Source organism: Lolium perenne, chromosome 4 (assembly GCF_019359855.2).
Source record: "Lolium perenne isolate Kyuss_39 chromosome 4, Kyuss_2.0, whole genome shotgun sequence".
Taxonomy (NCBI): Eukaryota; Viridiplantae; Streptophyta; class Magnoliopsida; order Poales; family Poaceae; genus Lolium; species Lolium perenne.
In genome coordinates, this window is record NC_067247.2 from 341400927 (window position 1) to 341419720 (window position 18794).

General features: G+C 46.7%; 4 protein-coding genes across 4 annotated transcripts; 2 read left to right on the top strand and 2 right to left on the bottom strand.

Moving 5' to 3' along the window:
• Nucleotides 1–146: 146 nt before the first annotated feature.
• Nucleotides 147–7381, bottom strand: LOC127296636 (elongator complex protein 5). The gene is made up of 10 exons (XM_051326805.2): nucleotides 7126–7381; nucleotides 6930–7022; nucleotides 6502–6677; nucleotides 6362–6408; nucleotides 5802–5871; nucleotides 5183–5409; nucleotides 5004–5087; nucleotides 4825–4900; nucleotides 4432–4682; nucleotides 147–518 (listed from the first exon to the last, which is right to left on the bottom strand). The coding sequence occupies exons 1-9, from the start codon at nucleotides 7293–7295 to the stop codon at nucleotides 4477–4479; spliced, it is 1149 nt and encodes a 382-aa protein (XP_051182765.1). The 5' UTR covers nucleotides 7296–7381; the 3' UTR covers nucleotides 147–518; nucleotides 4432–4476.
• On the top strand, nucleotides 658–4142 carry LOC127296634 (endo-1,4-beta-xylanase 4). Its single transcript, XM_051326803.2, has 6 exons — nucleotides 658–954; nucleotides 1355–1446; nucleotides 1753–1930; nucleotides 2047–2213; nucleotides 2322–2417; nucleotides 2527–4142. The coding sequence occupies exons 1-6, from the start codon at nucleotides 897–899 to the stop codon at nucleotides 3649–3651; spliced, it is 1716 nt and encodes a 571-aa protein (XP_051182763.1). The 5' UTR covers nucleotides 658–896; the 3' UTR covers nucleotides 3652–4142.
• A 48-nt stretch (nucleotides 7382–7429) lies between the features above and the next one.
• On the top strand, nucleotides 7430–9892 carry LOC127296637 (uncharacterized). Its single transcript, XM_051326806.2, has 5 exons — nucleotides 7430–7666; nucleotides 8304–8525; nucleotides 8891–9066; nucleotides 9159–9450; nucleotides 9583–9892. Exons 1-5 carry the CDS (start codon nucleotides 7590–7592, stop codon nucleotides 9638–9640), a joined length of 825 nt encoding a protein of 274 aa, XP_051182766.1. The 5' UTR covers nucleotides 7430–7589; the 3' UTR covers nucleotides 9641–9892.
• A 439-nt stretch (nucleotides 9893–10331) lies between these two features.
• LOC127296635 (endo-1,4-beta-xylanase 5) lies at nucleotides 10332–14296 on the bottom strand. Its single transcript, XM_051326804.2, has 6 exons — nucleotides 13598–14296; nucleotides 13353–13448; nucleotides 13148–13194; nucleotides 12078–12303; nucleotides 11829–11995; nucleotides 10332–11750 (listed from the first exon to the last, which is right to left on the bottom strand). The coding sequence occupies exons 2-6, from the start codon at nucleotides 13402–13404 to the stop codon at nucleotides 10527–10529; spliced, it is 1716 nt and encodes a 571-aa protein (XP_051182764.1). The 5' UTR covers nucleotides 13405–13448; nucleotides 13598–14296; the 3' UTR covers nucleotides 10332–10526.
• Nucleotides 14297–18794: the final 4498 nt, after the last annotated feature.

The window sequence follows — 18794 nt, forward strand, 5'->3', positions numbered from 1 at the left end:
AGTTCCCAGCTATCAAAACTTATGGCACAAAATTTCATGTGTTTATTAATCTACATATGAAGCATCGAGCCAACATACACGCAGTTACACACCATTTTATACCTTATAACACATTTCAGCCGTTATGCCACACTAGCCATCGCACATTCACATCACCAGAAGCTACAAAAATCCGGTCAGACAGTTTGTTTACTCATCAGACTGTTATTGAATCATCAGTCAACATATACTCAATTACACACTATTGTATACGCTTCAATCATCAAGTTCTCTTGTCATGAACCCATTTCAGTTATGGTGCCACACTAGCCATCACGTCACCAAAAGGTGAAAAATCGAGGTGACAAATTCTTTCTAACAGATCTATTCTTCAGCATTCAAACCCTTGGACAAAGGTTTCCCTCCGATGCTGACAAAGCTACAGATGCTTAAATTGATCAATCACAAGTTTGCACTCAATCAGACACCCAAGCAAAGTGAATCACCTCCTAGCCTTTTTTTGCGAACACCTGATGCACCTGACGAGGCAAGAAAAACAAATGATTCTTATTACTTGAGCACCCATCAAAGCAAATATGTTCTACATTTTCATAGGAGTATATAGGAAAAAATAAAATAAACTGGAGACCTCGTTGAAACGTCAACGGACAACTGAGAACTGCCAGGCATGCATCTAATGAGCATGTGAATCACTAAATGCAATGGGTTAATTACCTCCACACATGTGAAACTGACTTCCTACTATTTTTATCTCCTTCTATGACAGCCATTTCTTGATATAAATGCTAAACTCAACGTAGTACCTTGTTGCTCTCCGAAGTTCTCTCCTCCCAAGTTTATAGAATCAAAGTTAAGTTATAGCACAGAGATCAGTTGCTCCTAGTGGTATAGGAAATATGAAGGACTGCACAGGAAAGTTCGTCCTCCTCTTGTTTGTTGTCCTCCTCTTTGAAGGTTAGTTGTTCCCAGTTAGTTCCAATTTGGATTTCCGAATGCAAACACTATGGATTTGTTAATGTGCAAATTAAAGTTTATGTATCCATAAGAAAACATATATTGATAAATATTTTCTCAATTTTGTAGTAAATGGTGACAAGGTATAAACTACCATACGCTGATTTGCAGATGCTATATATACATGACTGGTAGCTATGAAATTTCAGTTTCCATGCAGAATATTTCAATTTAGATTTGGGAACTTAAGTAATCCAATAGAAGAAATTTGCGGGTGTATGATTGGAGAAAAATAATATTCAGTTAGTCTTGTACTATATCTATAACTGACGGGTGTTTGTGGACATACAAATCAGGGTGCTAATACATAACTGTCTCTCCCGGTCTACCCTCAATGCAGGATGCTTGGCAAAATCTTACAAATCAGATAAGTCGGAGAAATCGGAGAAGTCGGATAAATCAGTTACATATGACTATTCAGCAAACATTGAGGCAAGCACATTGCCTTTCTGTCTGCATGCACCAATCATATATACATATCGCTTAGGCTTTTTTCTAAGAAAATCGAGAAATTCTTCCCTTCAATCTGAGACAGATCAAAAACAAGTTAAAAGTGGTTTTTCATTCATTTAGTCATGATATAAGTCCATGCAAATTTGCACAATTTTGGGCTCTGTGCATAATGCATTTTGTAAATGTCTGCATACACGTTTTCAATACGTACATACAGTATACATTTACCTTGAGATCAAGGACTGATAGGTTCAGCTGTGATGTTGGCTGATGGGATGCATGCAGTGCGAGAAGGAGCCGCCAAAACCATTGTACGGTGGCGGCATCCTGACCAGTGCTGAGGCGCCGGCCACTGTGTCGGCTGGTGGCAAGAAGCTCCTAATGGCAAAGAGCAAGAGCGCCCCAGCAAAGGGCTCCACACTCAAGGTCGAGCTCGAAAAGGATACTCACTATGCCCTCTCTGGTAATCGATTTCTCCATCATGTTTGATCATGCAGCAGGAATCAAGTTGGTCAATTGACTTGAGGATGCCAAGCTAGGTGTTGCTGCTACTAACCAAACATTTATGCTTGACGTCAGCTTGGCTGCAGCTTTCCAAGAGCACCGGTGACGTGAGGGCCATCCTGGTGACACCCGACGGTAACTTCAACACCGCAGGCATGATAGTGGTCCAGTCCGGCTGCTGGACCATGCTCAAGGGTGGCGCCACCTCTGTCGCTGCAGGCAAGGGTGAGCTCTTCTTTGAGGTATGTAATGTAGCTAGTTAGATAACCACGCATGATGCATCAACGAGACTGCATCACAGCATGTGGATGTGTAACACTATACTGAGTACTGTACACACAACAATGCAGACCAACGTAACCGCAGAGTTGATGGTGGATAGCATGGCGCTGCAGCCCTTCAGCTTCGAAGAATGGCAGTCTCATCGCGATGAATCTATTGCCAAGGTTGACAATTCCCATTTGATTTACATACAACTGACACTAGCTAAACTAATTAATGTTAGAGAAACATAAATACACTACGGCTCCGCAACTGACTCTGAAATGAATGCAGGAGCGCAAGAAGAAAGTAAAGATCACCGTCCACGACTCCGACGGCAATGTGCTGCCGGACGCAGAGCTGTCCCTGGAGCGGGTGGCCAAGGGTTTCCCCCTTGGCAACGCAATGACGAAGGAGATCTTGGACATCCCAGAGTATGAGAAGTGGTTCACATCACGGTTCACGGTGGCAACGATGGAAAACGAGATGAAGTGGTACAGCACAGAATACGACCAGAATCAAGAGTTGTACGAGATCCCGGACAAGATGTTGGCTCTGGCAGAAAAGTACAACATCTCGGTGCGTGGGCACAACGTGTTCTGGGACGACCAGAGCAAACAGATGGATTGGGTGAGCAAGCTGAGCGTGCCACAGCTCAAGAAGGCGATGGCGAAACGGCTGAAGAATGTGGTGTCTCGCTATGCCGGTAAGCTCATCCACTGGGACGTGCTCAATGAGAACCTCCACTACAGCTTCTTCGAGGACAAGCTCGGTAAGGATGCCTCTGCCGAGGTCTTCAAGGAGGTGGCCAAGCTTGACGACAAGCCCATCCTCTTCATGAACGAGTATAACACCATCGAGGAGCCCAACGATGCAGCGCCGCTGCCTACCAAGTACCTTGCCAAGCTCAAGCAGATTCAGTCATACCCGGGCAACAGTAAGCTCAAGTACGGCATCGGCTTGGAGAGCCACTTCGACACCCCCAACATCCCCTATGTGAGGAGCTCACTCGACACCCTTGCGATGGCCAAGGTCCCCATCTGGCTCACTGAGATCGACGTAAAGAAGGGGCCCAAGCAAGTGGAGTACCTGGAGGAGGTGATGAGGGAGGGGTTTGCGCACCCAGGGGTGAAGGGCATAGTGCTGTGGGGTGCTTGGCATGCTAAAGAGTGCTATGTCATGTGCCTCACGGATAAGAACTTCAAGAACCTTCCTGTTGGGGACATCGTTGACAAGCTCATCGCCGAGTGGAAGGCCGTGCCCAAGGACGCCAAGACCGATGATAAGGGTGTATTCGAGGCTGAGCTCTTCCACGGTGAATACAATGTTACCGTGAAGCACAAGTCACTCAAGGACCCCATTGTGCACACAGTGAATCTTGACTCGAAGTCAGAGGTCACCATCAAGGCTAAGGAGTAACTCACTGACTGGCCTAGCTAGAGGTAACATTTTGCTATGCTTTTCTGCCAATATAGCTTTTATGTTACCTATCTTGTGGTGTTGCAATAAGACATCCATGTCCAGTAAGGTGTTTTAGTGTTGGAGCTTGGCATTGCTCATGTTGCTTGGGGACAGGTAACATTTTTGAGAGGCATATGCAATTATTGATCCACTGATATGGCGCCTGCATTTTGAAAGTGCTCTGTGTAGAATCAATAGAGCGGTAATGAGATTGGTCTGCGCAAGACGATCTCTGGATATAATCAAGTGACTGTACATCTAAATTAGCTTCACTGTGTCATTTGAACATGTCAGTAGTCAGATGTCAACTTGTATTGATTGAACAACATTTCGGTGTTTTACTCTTTTAGAGAAGGAACTAAATTAGAGTTGTAATGAGATTGGTCTGCGCAAGATGATCTCTGGATATAATCAAGTGACTGTACGTCTAAATTAGTTTTACTATGTCATTTGAACATGTCAGTAGTCAGATGTCAACTTGTATTGATTGAACAACATTTCGGTGTTTTATTCTTTTAGAGAAGGAACTAGATGCACACATTTTACTCACAATTCAGAACAGTGGGAGTGGGTAGTATTTTTTTGAAATTCCAGACCAGTGGAAGTAGTACTTTCCTTTGTAAACAACAACAGAAGACATACTCCGTCAACCCTACTGGTCTGTGATCAGATAAATAATACTGAAACGGAAAAGCCGACTGACATAATATTGCAGTTCTCAGTGGGGCTAAGTGTTACCTTCAATTTGATAGCCAACTAAGCTAATCTGAGCTCATATTGTGGCTAAATATCCAAATCATCATCTGGGTCTTCATCCGAGTCAGGTCGCTCATCGTCAGAATCGCGAATGTAATGAATTTCACCTTTTGCGGTTGCAGATTTAGGAGCTTTTGTTTCATCTAGGAGAGCTGTTTTAGTTAAGTCTGAATCTTGCTGAGCCTCTAGGAGAGATCGCCGACCGTCATATATACGAATAGGCTCGCCTTTTCCTGAGATATAAGTGAGAACAAGGGACAATCAGTCACTGATTCATCATCAATGCATCTCAGGAAGTTCAAGTGTGTCACATAAAACTTCTAACCGATATACTAACTTTTGGTAAATAACATGAGATTATGAGAGTAAGAGTACCTTGATGTTCGAAGGGAAGAACAACATTTGCCCTGTCACTTCGTTCCTTATCTGACAGCTCAAGATTGAACTGGACCTGTTGAGCCAACATATCACAATTCATAACCAATGCTTGTTACAGAAACCAAACAAGTAATAAGATAAGTGTGGGCTATAGAAGTTGGGTTGTATCAACTAACCTTAGGCAGCAGACTCTGGTTCACTTGCATACTTAAAGAAGAAAGAAATTTTACATCATACCCCTCCACATGTAACTCTTCATACTGCATAGGCAGATATAGTTGCAACCCAAATTCTTCAGTGTGTGGTATTTAGAATACGTTGAAAGTTTTGAATGCCAAAGAACCAAGAGCCTTACCAGATGTTTTACTCGCCCATTCCTTCGTTTCAGGCGCACATTGAACTTTGCTCTAGAATAGTTATGCTCAAGGAAAGATATGTTCCCCATATGCTCTTCTCCATATACCGAATCGACACCTTCTGGCTCTACACAAGCAACCATGGTAGAAAGACATTCAAAAGCTCGGGAAAACTTGGGTTCGTGGAGGTCTGAATGGATTAACCAGAGGATTGATGATATCTGATCTGCAATACGAGGATAACCCACATTAATGCTGTAAGCATCGCAGGAAGAATGGTCTATCAACCTCTTGGACCACAAGAATGCATCCTACTAATATTACAATCAATTTAGGCATATGCTGGCATTGCTGCTGGAGGTGTGTTCAAGTGTGGCCTTTGAGTTAATACGTACACCCTCTGTTTTATAATTCTTGTCGTGGTTTTAGACTTTTAGTTCACAACAAGAATTATGAACAGAGGGAGTAACATGTATCCGCTAACATTACGAGACATATACAACATATGTTTTATACAATGTATGATATATATCAGATGTTAATGATGGATATTTTAGTGTGTCCAGTGTCTACCATGAAAGCACCACACCATAATACAAATAGTATAAGAAATAATACCATGGCTTCGAAGATTACTAAGAAGGGCTGAAATTGATTGCACTGAAGCATGCCTTAACATAGAGCTTATCTGAAATATCATCAAGGATTTTTCTGTTAAGCATTGAAAAAAAAGTAATATTGTGAAAGCGCAATGAGCTATTGATAACAAAGAATGCAAATATTGGTTTGCTTTAAACAATACATCGATAATAACAACTTATAATCGTAAAATACAAATTGTAGAGTGCATGTGGATGACAGGTTGATGTTATTCAGTTGGGAGTAAAATGTTTCCAAAAGATACACAAACCTACTGAACTTCAATACACAAGCTGCTAACTACAAGGCTATACCCTTCAATTTTGGCACCAACTTCTGGAATTTCCAAATTAATGCAGAAAGTTCTATAAACGCCGACAATACTAAATTATAACAGAAGAACATATATAGTAATATGTGATGCAACGTTTGCCATAGATGCAGTTAACACATACAGACCCAGTTTCATTGTATTAAATCTGCCCCAAGTAAGCTTTATGGTTTCTACAGAATGCAAATGATTCCATCGAGGTACATACTGAATCGACAGCAACGGAAAAATAGGTCTTGCCCTCTCCTTCAAATCCTGATATCCATCACATTTAGTGTACCATTAGCTCCATGATCATAAATAAGGAAAACTTAGCAACAAGTTAAAAAGATGATATGATGGATTTACCTCTTCCAAGATCAATCATGGAGCACAGCAACTTATCAACATCGTTCACGCTTCTGAAAATTGTGATGTTGCCTTCGTTTGTTGAGCAAGGTGTTCCACTGTCCTCTTGGTGCGACTGGCTTCGAATAATCTGCTTCCAACCAAGCGGGTCTGAATAGCAATCCAATATCCGAACACTGTTGGAACAATGCAAAAAATTATAAAACAAACATCCATGTAAATTCTTTCATCATGAACATTTTAACTATGGCCTGCATTAAGGATATGCTATGTACGGTTCGCGACAGAACATTTATCAGAAAACAGTCTCTGATTTCACAGCCCAGCTCAAACTTAAAAAATGCCAATTCTAGTACTAAATTGTCGGCTATGCTAAATATCTGGTATTTTTCCTAAATGAAAATGAAAATTGCTCTGCCACATCATACCATCGACCCAAAGCGTTTGAATCCAGGCCGCTCCGCCGCATGAAATCCAGGTAAACTTCCGGGCTCCGGTCAAACGCCACAACCACAAGTCCCCTGCACCACCAAAATTTGCCAACCAAGCAACAACAACTCGCATCATTATCCGGACGAGGCCAAGCTAAAGCAGCATACTACAGGGGGAACCCAGCACCAATACCTGGCCTGCGCCTTCCCGGCGGCCGCGTTGGAGGCGACGGCGGCCGCGAGGTGGAGCATGGCGCGCGCGGCGAGCGGGCAGCACTGGAGGGAGCCCTGCACGGCCAGCGCCGGCGCGTGCTCCCCGTCGAGGCGTCCGTCCCGGAGGCACCTCACGGCCGCGTCCGCCATCCCAGCAGCCCCTCCTCGTCGCCGGCGGCGCTTCCCGACCCAAAAGCTTAAATAAACCCTAGCGCGAGGGAATGCAGATTTTGCACAATAGCCCCTCCCTCTTCCTGCTCCTCGCACAATAGCCCCTCCCAGAGCTCCCGGAAGCCAGGAGCAGCGCGGGCCCCACCTGTCAGAGAGACTCGGATTGTCTTCCCCTTCCCATGTCGGATACGTTTGACTACTACTACTAGGCAGCCCTGTTTTCTCCTGTTCCGCGGTTCGTTTCCGGCGCGGCGGCGGCGGCGGCGGCGGAAGATGAAGGCGTGTGCTAGGGCGGCAGGGGAGAGGCTCCCTCTGGTTCGTGCCCCCGCCAGACAACCGCTGGCTCAGAGGTATCTCTCTTCGTTCCTGCGATTCCTGTTCGTTTGCTCGGATAATTGATTGCCCAAGAAATTTCTGGGTCCGGGAGCATGTAGGATAAATAGTTCGTTAGGTTTACGTTTGGCCTGCCGTCGTAATTTAAGTTCTTGTTCTTGGGTTAATGAGCTGATTGTCACGATGATGTTATCTTGACTTCTTTTCATGGTCTGCTTGCTCATATAGCTGCTTGTCTCCCTATCAACTAAAAATTATCGTGTTCTCTCTATCAAGTGAAACATTATCGGGTGCGTACCCTTCATTGGGTTAACAGTATGAACTCTACGATGTACCAAACTACCAATAAGATTCCTTTATTACTAATTGAGCTTGACAGCTTATATTGTTCCAATGGCACTGAGTTTGTATTGCTACCATCAATTATATCTCCACAGTATTTTTTTGTATTTTTTGCTGCAATAAAAATAATAATTGAATTGTACATGTTTGCTGGGATTTGCTATGTAAATCATCCGTTGTTAGTGGAATCCTTTCTAATATTGAGATGTTGTTCAGTTAAATTCCTTTTTAGAAAAACTATTTGTTTATTTTACTGAGATGTTGTGAAATCGTCATTCTGAATACCAATCGCATACTTGTTATTTCTTTTAGCTTTCTGAAGGTCGGAAAATTATATTCTCAGCATGAGACAAAGTGTGTTGTGTCCTGCTCAGTGAATGTGTCAGAAAACATTTCACACCGAATAGAAGCCAGCACAGAACACATTTTTCCAGCATCGAAAGATCATGTGGCGAAAGCAATCGACGCAATCAATGGGGGGCAGGTGATCGCGGTGCCCACTGATACAATATACGGATTTTCTTGTGATGCCTGGTTAGTTTTCTTAAATTCTCTTTTGGTGCTAGGAGTTTAAGTTTGTTTCCTGTATTCTAATAAATATTGTTTTCGTGAAGAATTCCAAATTAGCACTTACTGCAGTGACGCAATGTGATTGTAAAGAACGGAAAGTCTGAAATGTCTTTCATGATTACTCTGGAATCAAGTGATGCTGAATCTTTAGTCCTGTACCCATATCTAAATTAGGCATGCGATGTAAACATCCAGAATAAATTTCAGAACCCTTGCTTTCATCTGGAGTTAGAAGAACCATCACATCTATTTAAGCTAAAACTTCCACTTTGGAATTCCTCTTAGTGACTTTCAGCTTATTGCGTCCATACATTTGCTCTTCATGACAGTTCTGCGGAAGCAGTAAATCGGATATATGAGATCAAAGGACGCATCCATACACGCCCTCTGGCAATCTGTGTTGCTGATGTCCCAGACATATCGCGGTTTGCCGTGGTGGATCATTTGCCAGATGGGTTACTTCATAGTCTACTTCCTGGGCCTGTCACTGTTGTTTTGAAACGAGGTGAGGATACCACACTATCTTTCATTGTTTTGTCGAGCTTCTTTATTAAGCTGCACAAGGTGTTGAATATACTCTCTATTTGTTACGCATAGGTGAAAACAGTATATTGGAGAGATCACTTAATCCTGGTCTGGACAGCATTGGTGTACGTGTGCCAAATCTGGACTTCATACGATCCATTGCTCGTGGTGCTGGGAGTGCACTTGCACTTACAAGCGCCAACTTAAGCGGTCGACCTAGTAGCGTCAGCGTAAAAGACTTTGGAGATCTATGGCCACATTGTTCATATGTGTTTGATGGTGGAGTACTTCCTTCTGGGCGTGCTGGTTCAACAATTGTTGACCTGATAACACCAGGAGTCTACAAGATATTGAGAGATGGAAGGTGAGTGCGACATAGTAATCAGTTATTCAAAGCTCTGTTTAAATTTCTCAGATACATTTTGGAGATAAGCTTTTTTTGATATACAATGTTCAAATGGACTTGAGTCTTTGACACCAAATACATTTTTTGCAGTTCAAGGGAGGAAACAACGGCTGTGCTTGGCAAGTTTGGCTTTGTTGAAGCTTCATGACAGCTCAGGTACATTCGTAGTGTTGGTAGGATCAGAGTTCACTTGTTGATCATCTCATTTTCTGTTTAATTAGGTTGCGGCTGAGTATAGGATGTTCTGTGTGATTTACTCTTCCCTCTTTTGAGCTTTTTGGTTGAAGCATCAGTTTGTTGTATGCCAATTAAGTCCACGTCAATGCCGCCACGGGCTTACAGTGTAATGTAACATTCATTTGGTACAGGTCATTCAGATATATAGTAGATGTCATACCTATGCAACCTGTTTAAGTTTGATTGAGATAGATTTTGTACAAAGACAAGGTTAACTAATTCAGGACATATTGTGCTGATGCGATGTCTGCAGTTGAACAACATAGTACAAATGTGATGTGTGGAATGTGAAACCGATGCGGTTTAGTCTGAACCTTTGGATGTGGTGTTCTACGCACGAAGAACAGGGGGCCCTTTTTTTCCTTTGTCTGTGTCTCGCTCGTGATTTCAGTTCGTTTGTATCCGGTTGGAGTAAGATAATGGAAACTCTGATCATGAGAAAATGTCATGTCAAGGAATGGGAAAAGAATTTTCCGGAAAGGAACTTTGTGTTAGAAGAGAACAAGTACCAAAGTGGCCGCCGTCGCCGCCGCAGCTAATCCTGACCTGAAGCCAAAACTAGCTGAAAAGCTGAGACATTGAACATTTCACCTGAGAACCCATCTTCTAAAGTAGAACATATATTGCCATTTTCCTTTTCTTTTACAGTGTAAAATTGGTACGTGAATGGCTAATCTGTGTGGTGGTGGTCTACATATTTTCATTCTGAATAGTAGTATGATGCTCTAAAATCTCTCTCCATATAGCACCTAGCAAGGGTCATGGGAGGCTAGCAAAGCACTGTGATTGATTGTAGCTTAGGCCTGGATGAAGAAGTGATTCCCGGAGCCCAGCTCGACCGTGACGCTCTGCGAGACAGACGTGTTGAGCGACGGGTGGCTGACGGTGACCTTGTACTCGCCGTGCGCGACCTCGGCCTGGAAGTACCCCTGCTCGTCGGTGGTGCCGGTCTGCGCCGCCGTCCGCCACTCGGCGAGCAGCCGGTCCACGACGTCCCCCTGAGGCAGGTTCTTGAAGTTGTTGTCGGTGAGGCACATGACGTAGCAACCCTGGGCGTGCCACGCCGACCAGAGGATCACCCCCTGCACCGCCGGGTGCGCGTACGCCTCCCGCAGCACCTCCTCCAGGTGCTGCGCCTGCATCGGCCCGCCGGCGACGTCCACCTCCGTCAGCCACACGGGGATGCCCACCGTCGACATGGAGTCGAGCGCGGCGCGCATGTAGGGGATGTTGGGCGTGGTGAAGTGGCCCTCCAGCCCGATGGCCATGCCGGCGCCGTTCTCCGGGTACGACGCGATGATCTGCTTCAGCCGGTCGACGTACCTGCCCGGCACCGCCGCCATGTCCCCGGGCTGCTCCAGCGTGTTGAAGTCGTTCATGAACATGAGCGACGACCCGGCGTCCAGCAGCCGCGCCGCCGCGTAGAATGCCGTGGAGGCGTCCCACCCGAACTGCCGCTCGAAGAAGGAGAAGTGCAGGTTCTCGTTCACCACGTCCCACGCGATGAGCTGCCCGGCGTACCGCGACACGAAGGACCGGATCCGGCGCGACGCCGCCGCCAGCAGCTCCGTGTAGGGCAGCGACTGCACCCACCGCGGCTGCTGCTTGGGGTCGTCCCAGAACACGTTGTGGCCGCGCACCCCGATGCCGTGCTGCTTCGCCAGCGCCAGCATCGCGTCCGCCACCGTGTAGTCCTCCCGCCCCGGCGCCGGCTCCGTGCTGTACCACTTCATCTCGTTCTCGAAGGTGGTCACCGTGAACCGGGACGTGAACCACTGCTGGTACGCCGCGTTGTGCAGGATCTCGCCGCTCATGGCGGCGCCCAGCGGGAAGCTGGTGCGCACGTTCTCCACGGACACCTCCGCGCCCTGCAGCGGGTTGCCCGCGGAGTCCGACGCCTGCAGCCTCACCGTCTTCCGGCGAGTGGCGCGGGTCGACTCCGTCCGGTGCGCCGCCCACTCCTCCTTGCTGAACGGCTTCAGCGACACGCTGTCCACCCATATGTCCACCGTCGCGTTGCTCTGCGCGCACGCACCATTATATCCATGTTAATCAACTCGATCGTTTTCACGAACTAATTAGTTGCAGTGAATTCAGACCTCGAAGTAGAGCTCGGCGCGTCCGGCCTTGGCGGAGGTGAGCCCGCCCTTGAGCATGGACCAGCACCCGGGCTTGGCCACGACCCCGCCGACGTGGACGAAGTCATCGGCGGTCTTGACGACCGCCCGCACGGCGGCGGCGCTGCCATTGCTCACCTGAAACCAGGCTGCACGCAAACGAAGATGTTTTCAGCGAGATCGCAAGCCAAAAAAAAAAAAAAAAAACAGAGCATGAGTGACTAGCCAAACCTGACAAAGTGTAGTGCGTGTCGTTCTGCAGGTACACCTTCTGGCTGACGCTATGGTACGGCCGCGTCCGGTTCACCGCCGCGGCGTACCGGTTCCCCGTCGCCACCGACGCGCCCTCGGCGACTCTGCCGTACCCGAAGGACGACCAGCCCTGAAGGCCGGAGTTGAAGTCCGGGTTGACGATGACGCCGCCGCCGTAGTGAGGCTCCAGCGGCTCAGCCAAGCACTGCATCCACCCCCACACAAGTCAGTACGTATTAAAAAATATAATTGCCCTAACGACAAAGAATATGTCAATAAAAGTTGGCAGTTCAAGCCCACTGCCCAACGTAATCACCTAGCTGAGTAGGTGGTTATTCTGAAGTTACAACATGACCACCGCACACAAGTTTCATCTATTAGGCATCTTTAATGAAGGCATCCCATTCCATGGATATATGTTGCTTTCATCTTGGCAATATACAGATGCTTTGTTTGCCTAATGACATGGATCAGCAGATAATCAAATGCTAGGGACTAATTTCAGAAACTTTCTGGCTTGTTTTGTATGTCTCCACTATAGTACCCCGTATTATAAGTTTGTAACCACTACGGCTGGAACAACATAAGACAGGACAAAACAAAGCCTATATTAGTACAAGATGAATCCAAATTATATATAGATATATGGTGTTGGAGTTTTTGTTCTGAGCTAAGCTTATGTGACAAGTCTGTACACTAGACACACACACTAGACCGGCCGCTTTCGTGCATGGTGCTGAAAAGCACATACAGTACGTTGGAGAGAAAGTCAAGCAGGAAATGCCATTTTAACTTGCGCGGGAAAACCCCATTCCGTTCTAACTTGCGCGGGAAATTAACCCGTTGCGTGAGGAACTAATAATGATCTGCTAAACCCATTCCACTGGTAATCTCTCTACTAATCCAATCCCATTTATTCTCTGTCAAAAAAAAAATCCAGTCCCATTGATGTGCTAAGAAAATATCTGGCCTTGAGCATGGGCTACCTATGAAAACGTAAGAGTTGAGCAAAAGAGAGTAATGTGTGGTTTGAGATTGGGTGGACTTGCCTCGACGCTTGCCGAATAATCGTAAGGAAGAGACTTGGCCATGAAACCTGCATGAATGTAAAGCAAATGGTTAAGCCATCAATCAGTGCTGCGAAATTCTCATGAAATGCGATCTGCTCAATTAATGATCAGTGAGCTGTTCTTAGAGGCGCTAGATGTGCATTTCTACGTACGGCAACTTGACTAGCTCATGCACATTGCTTACCTTCCATTAGAGCAGCTGCGCATAGGAGCAAGAACACCAGTAATTTCTCCATCGAATCTGGCTATCAGCCTTCACCGTCCGTCAGCACTGTGTGCTCTGCATGAACCCCAAGAAAACAGGGAGGAAATATTCAGGGAAATGGCAATCAAGAAACAGAGCACGAAGAAAGAGATGTTCAGGGCAATGGCAATGTAGAGAGAAACAGAGCTCAGGCAGCAGCGGCAGCAGATAGTTAGATTACCCACCCGTGGAGAGGCCAATGCACTTGGGCAGTGGGTCTGTAGGTAGAAGAAGAAGAAGAGGGGGCAGTCCACGCTAGCTGCTGCTCTGTTATGAACTCGAGAGCTGCACATCGATCCGCAGCATGCAGTCCAAGGCAACGATCTTTGTGTGAGCCTGCCCCGGATTTATAGGCGACGGAGGACCTGGCAACGGAACACCTCCCGCGACGGCGACGTACGGGGGCGAAAAGATTATGATATGATATCCGTCGGCGCCGCTTTGCTTGCTGGCCGCGCTCACCTACGCCGCACGGGAGGAGGAAGAGGAGAGCTTGCCAACCAAGCGTGCTCGCTGGGGGATGGTTTTGTCTCCGCCGCCTGGCGATCCGTCGCCCGCCCGCACAAGACACTTGGCCTGCCTTTTCCACGTAGTATTTTCTTTAGCTTCGCCAGTGCCTACGACGAACTTAGCGAAGAGTGTGACCTGCGGCCTGCGGGCAGTCGCATTCAAAGCCATTTCTGCACGGGTACTTGGATGCATCTGCTGCTGCTATTGATGAACTGATTGGGCGATTCACGAAGAGATTGATGTGAACTGGAGAAGGATCGAGCTCAGACCTCAGAGTGTGCGCACTTGCTCTTGCTGGAGAGGACGGACGCTTGTGAGTCTCTGACGTGTCCTGCGTCCGTCCGGCGTGTCGTCGTCGATCGCTGCATGTGAACTGGCGTCTGCGGCCGGCTATGGAGCCGAGGGGTTCACGTGGAGGCGAAACAAAAACAACTTTTCAGCGCCCGTGCTCCAGGTGGCAAGACGGAAATCTGAGTAGGCAGTTCTGGTTCCTATACAAGCACACTGTGGCAGCGTATACGACGGCAGATGCACAAGTCGAGGTTGACCCCCACATTCGGAATTTCAGACTCATGTGAGCGTCTCGTGTCGGTTTCAGCTTACCACGTCCCGGCCTAGTCCCTTGCTCGTGATTCAGTATCGAAATGTTGGCTGGGCACACCATCGCAAAAGGGGAAACATGGCACACAAGAGGGCAGGCTCCATGTGAATACACAAGACACCGCCGATGAAGAAATGAATGTGCTTTGGTATTGGTAGCTGCCCCGCCGCCGCAACATCGTTTTACCGTTTCCTTCGAGGGCAAAGGAGTTGTAACTCAGATCAGTGACTTTCTCCTCTCCTCGCCCTTCCTTGCTCGGATAAACATATATACCTGGCGTGATATTCTAAATAGAACGGATGCAAAAGTCACTACCTTATGTTTTTATTTGCATAGACTTCGTATCTTATTATCAGAAACCCTTTTTTGTTTTCAACAATGTACATTCGTCACCTCGAATCTCTTCCCTTCGTATTGTATTAGAGCATGTCTAATAGGTCCCGTATTTTTTCGCCCCTTAAAACGCGAGTAGAGGGCCCTGTATTCACTTTTCGTCGGCCGAAAACTCGAACGAGCTAGCAGACCCCGTATCCCCAACCCGTAAAACAGAATATCCGGGTTTTCAACCCCTCAAAACAGGGTTTTTTTGACAAATTGCATATTAGAACCAACACAACATTCACATAAAATAAATGGTTTACATCACGCAATAATCGTCATAATTATTACAATAATGTTTTTCGGAAATGTCAACAAATGTTCTAATGGAAGAATTAAACAAATAACAAATATTTCACACATACAACAATAGGAAATGAATGTTTCACACATAGTACAATGGGAAATGAATGTAATAAATCATTGGCCATCCAACTGCCAATGGTGATCAATCAGATCTTGGGTGAGCTGGTGATGAGTCTCGGCATTTTCAATGCCTCGATGAGCTGCAAGAAAAGCTTCAATCCGATCAGGGTTCCTCTCGGTCTGCACTCGGGTGCCAACATTGTCATAGAAACATGGCAAGTTCAAACCTCTTTCATCTTCAATGATCATGTTGTGAAGAATCACACAACATGTCATGACATCAACAAAAGTTTCGTTGTCCCAAAACCTAGCAGGACTCGGACAATTGCAAACCTTGCTTGCAAGACACCAAAAGCTCTCTCAATATCCTTGCGGCATGCCTCTTGATTTTTGGTGAAGCAAGCTTTCTTTCTTGTCAAAGCCCTGTCCTTTTTCTCTTTTATGGACTTGACAAGGGTTGCATAGTTAGGGTAAATACCATCTGTGAGATAGTACCCTATGGTGTACTCATTGTTCATAACTTTGTAGTTACAAGGTGGAGCTTCACCCTTAACTAGTCTTGCAAACAAAGGGGATCTATTCAAGATGTTGATGCCGTTGAGTGTCCCCGGCAATCCAAAAAAAGCATGCCAAATCCATAAGTCTTGAGAGGCCACAGCTTCAAGAACAATGGTAGCATCACGGATTTTGCCACAATACATTCCATGCCATGCTTTTGGACAATTTTTCCATGTCCAATGCATGCAATCCAAACTACCAAGCATCCCCGGCCACCCCCTCTTTTCATTGATCTCCATGAGCCTTTTTGTATCATCCTCATTTGGAGCTCGGAGATACTTCTCTCCATACAACTTGATCACCATCTTGGCAAACATACGCACGCAATCCGTGGTTGTTTGCACACCAATGCGAAGGTACTCATCGGTATAATCTGCTGGTATACCGTATGCAATAAACCTCATGGTGGCAGAAATTTTTTGATATGGGCTAAATCCCATGACTTGGGCAGCATTTCTTCTTTGCTTGAAATAATCGCAATTTGCCTCGCAATCTTTGACGATTCTCTCGAACAAAGACCTACGCATTCGGTACCGTCTACGGAAGAAGCGGGGAGGATAGGTCGGTACCTCGGCGGAATAATCTTGCATCAGCTGTTCGTGGCCGAGCGCGCGGTTCCGCGGAATGCACATACGCCCCATCACGGATCCTTTCCGCTGATCCAGCAGCTTCATGCGGTCCTCCGTTTGCTTCAAGCCGAACAGGAGCAGCATCATCTCCGTCTCGTCGTCGTTGAGCAACTCGTCGATTTCCGAATCGTCAGAATCCGACGAGGACCAATCGGTCGACGTCGCGTCCAAATCTGCCATGTGCACATCCTCCGAAGCCATCAACCATGGTATACCATACATCAGCCCCAAATCCGACCATTTTACCGGCGGCAACGAAGAAGAACGCGGCGGAATACTCACCGGCGAAAAACGGCGGAGAAGACCACGGCGGGAGGGCGGCGGCGCGCGCGGAGGGACGCGGAACTTCGGCGGGGGTGCGGCGGAGGTGCGGCGGGCGTCGACGCAGCTCGGCGCGGCTCGGCGGACGGCGGAGGGGCGCGGATCTGACGGATTCCGGCGGCGGCGCGCGGGGGAAAATGGTGTTGGAGATATGCCCAAGAGGCAATAATAAATGGTTATTATATATCTTTGTGTTTATGATAATGTTTACATACCATGCTATAATTGTATTAACCGAAACATTGATACATGTGTGTTATGTGAACAACAAGGAGTCCCTAGTAAGCCTCTTGTATAACTAGCTTGTTGATTAATAGATGATCATGGTTTCATGATCATGAACATTGGATGTTATTAATAACAAGGTTATGTCATTATATGAATGATGTAATGGACACACCCAATTAAGCGTAGCATAAGATCACGTCATTAAGTTATTTGCTATAAGCTTTCGATACATAGTTACCTAGTCCTTATGACCATGAGATCATGTAAATCACTTATACCGGAAAGGTACTTTGATTACATCAAACGCCATTGCGTAAATGGGTGGTTATAAAGGTGGGATTAAGTATCCGGAAAATATGAGTTGAGGCATATGGATCAACAGTGGGATTTGTCCATCCCGATGACGGATAGATATACTCTGGGCCCTCTCGGTGGAATGTCGTCTAATGTCTTGCAAGCATATGAATAAGTTCATAAGAGACCACATACCACGGTACGAGTAAAGAGTACTTGTCAGGAGACGAGGTTGAACAAGGTATAGAGTGATACCGATGATCAAACCTCGGACAAGTAAAATATCGCGTGACAAAGGGAATTGGTATCGTATGTGAATGGTTCATTCGATCACTAAGTCATCGTTGAATATGTCGGAGCCATTATGGATCTCCAGATCCCGCTATTGGTTATTGGTCGGAGAGAAGTCTCAACCATGTCTACATAGTTCACGAACCGTAGGGTAACACACTTAAGGTTTGATGTCGTTTAAGTAGATATGGAATATGGAATGGAGTTCGAAGTTTTGTTCGGAGTCTCGGATGGGATCCAGGACATCACGAGGAGTTCCGGAATGGTCCGGAGAATAAGATTCATATATAGAAAGTCATTTTCTAGGTTTGAAAATGATCCGGTATTTTCTCTGGAAGGTTCTAGAAGGTTCTAGAAGAGTCCGGAAGAAATAAGGATGGAAGATGGAGTCCCAGAGGGACTCCACCCACCTTGGCCGGCCAGCCTAAGGGAGGAGGAGTCCCAAGTGGACTCCCCACCATGGTGGCCGGCCACCCCACCAAGGAAAGGGGGGAGTCCCACTCCCCCTAGGTTTGGTCACATGGAAGGTTTTTGTTGGGGTCTTATTCGGACACTTTGACCTAAACCTTGGGGCTTCCACCTATATAAAGAGGGGAGGAGAGGGGCTGGCCGGCCACCACAACACCACCATGGCCGCACCCCTCAAGGCTGCCCTAGCCGGCGCCCCCTCTCCCAAACCCTAGCGGTTCCCTCCTACCTCTCTCTCCCACATAGCTTAGGCGAAGCTCTGTCGGAGATCTCCACCACCACCGCCACCACGCCGTCGTGCTGTCGGGATTCCGAGGAGGATCTACTACTTCCGCTGCCCGCTGGAACGGGGAGAAGGACGTCGTCTTCATCAACACCGAACGTGTGACCGAGTACGGAGGTGCTGCCCGATCGTGGCACCGTGATCAAGATCTTCTACGCGCTTTTGCAAGCGGCAAGTGATCGTCTACCGCAGCAATAAGAGCCTACTCTTATAGGCTTTGGAAATCTTCAAGGGTTAGTCTCGTTCATCCCCTCATTGCTCCCATCTTCTAGATGGCATCTTGGCTTGGATTGCGTTCTCGCGGTAGGAAAATTTTTGTTTTCTATGCAACGAATCCCTACAGTGGTATCAGAGCCGTGTCTATGCATAGATGGTTGCACGAGTAGAACACAATGGTTTTGTGGGCGTTGATGCTCTTGTTGTCTTTAGTTTGAGTACTTTGCATCTTTGTGGCA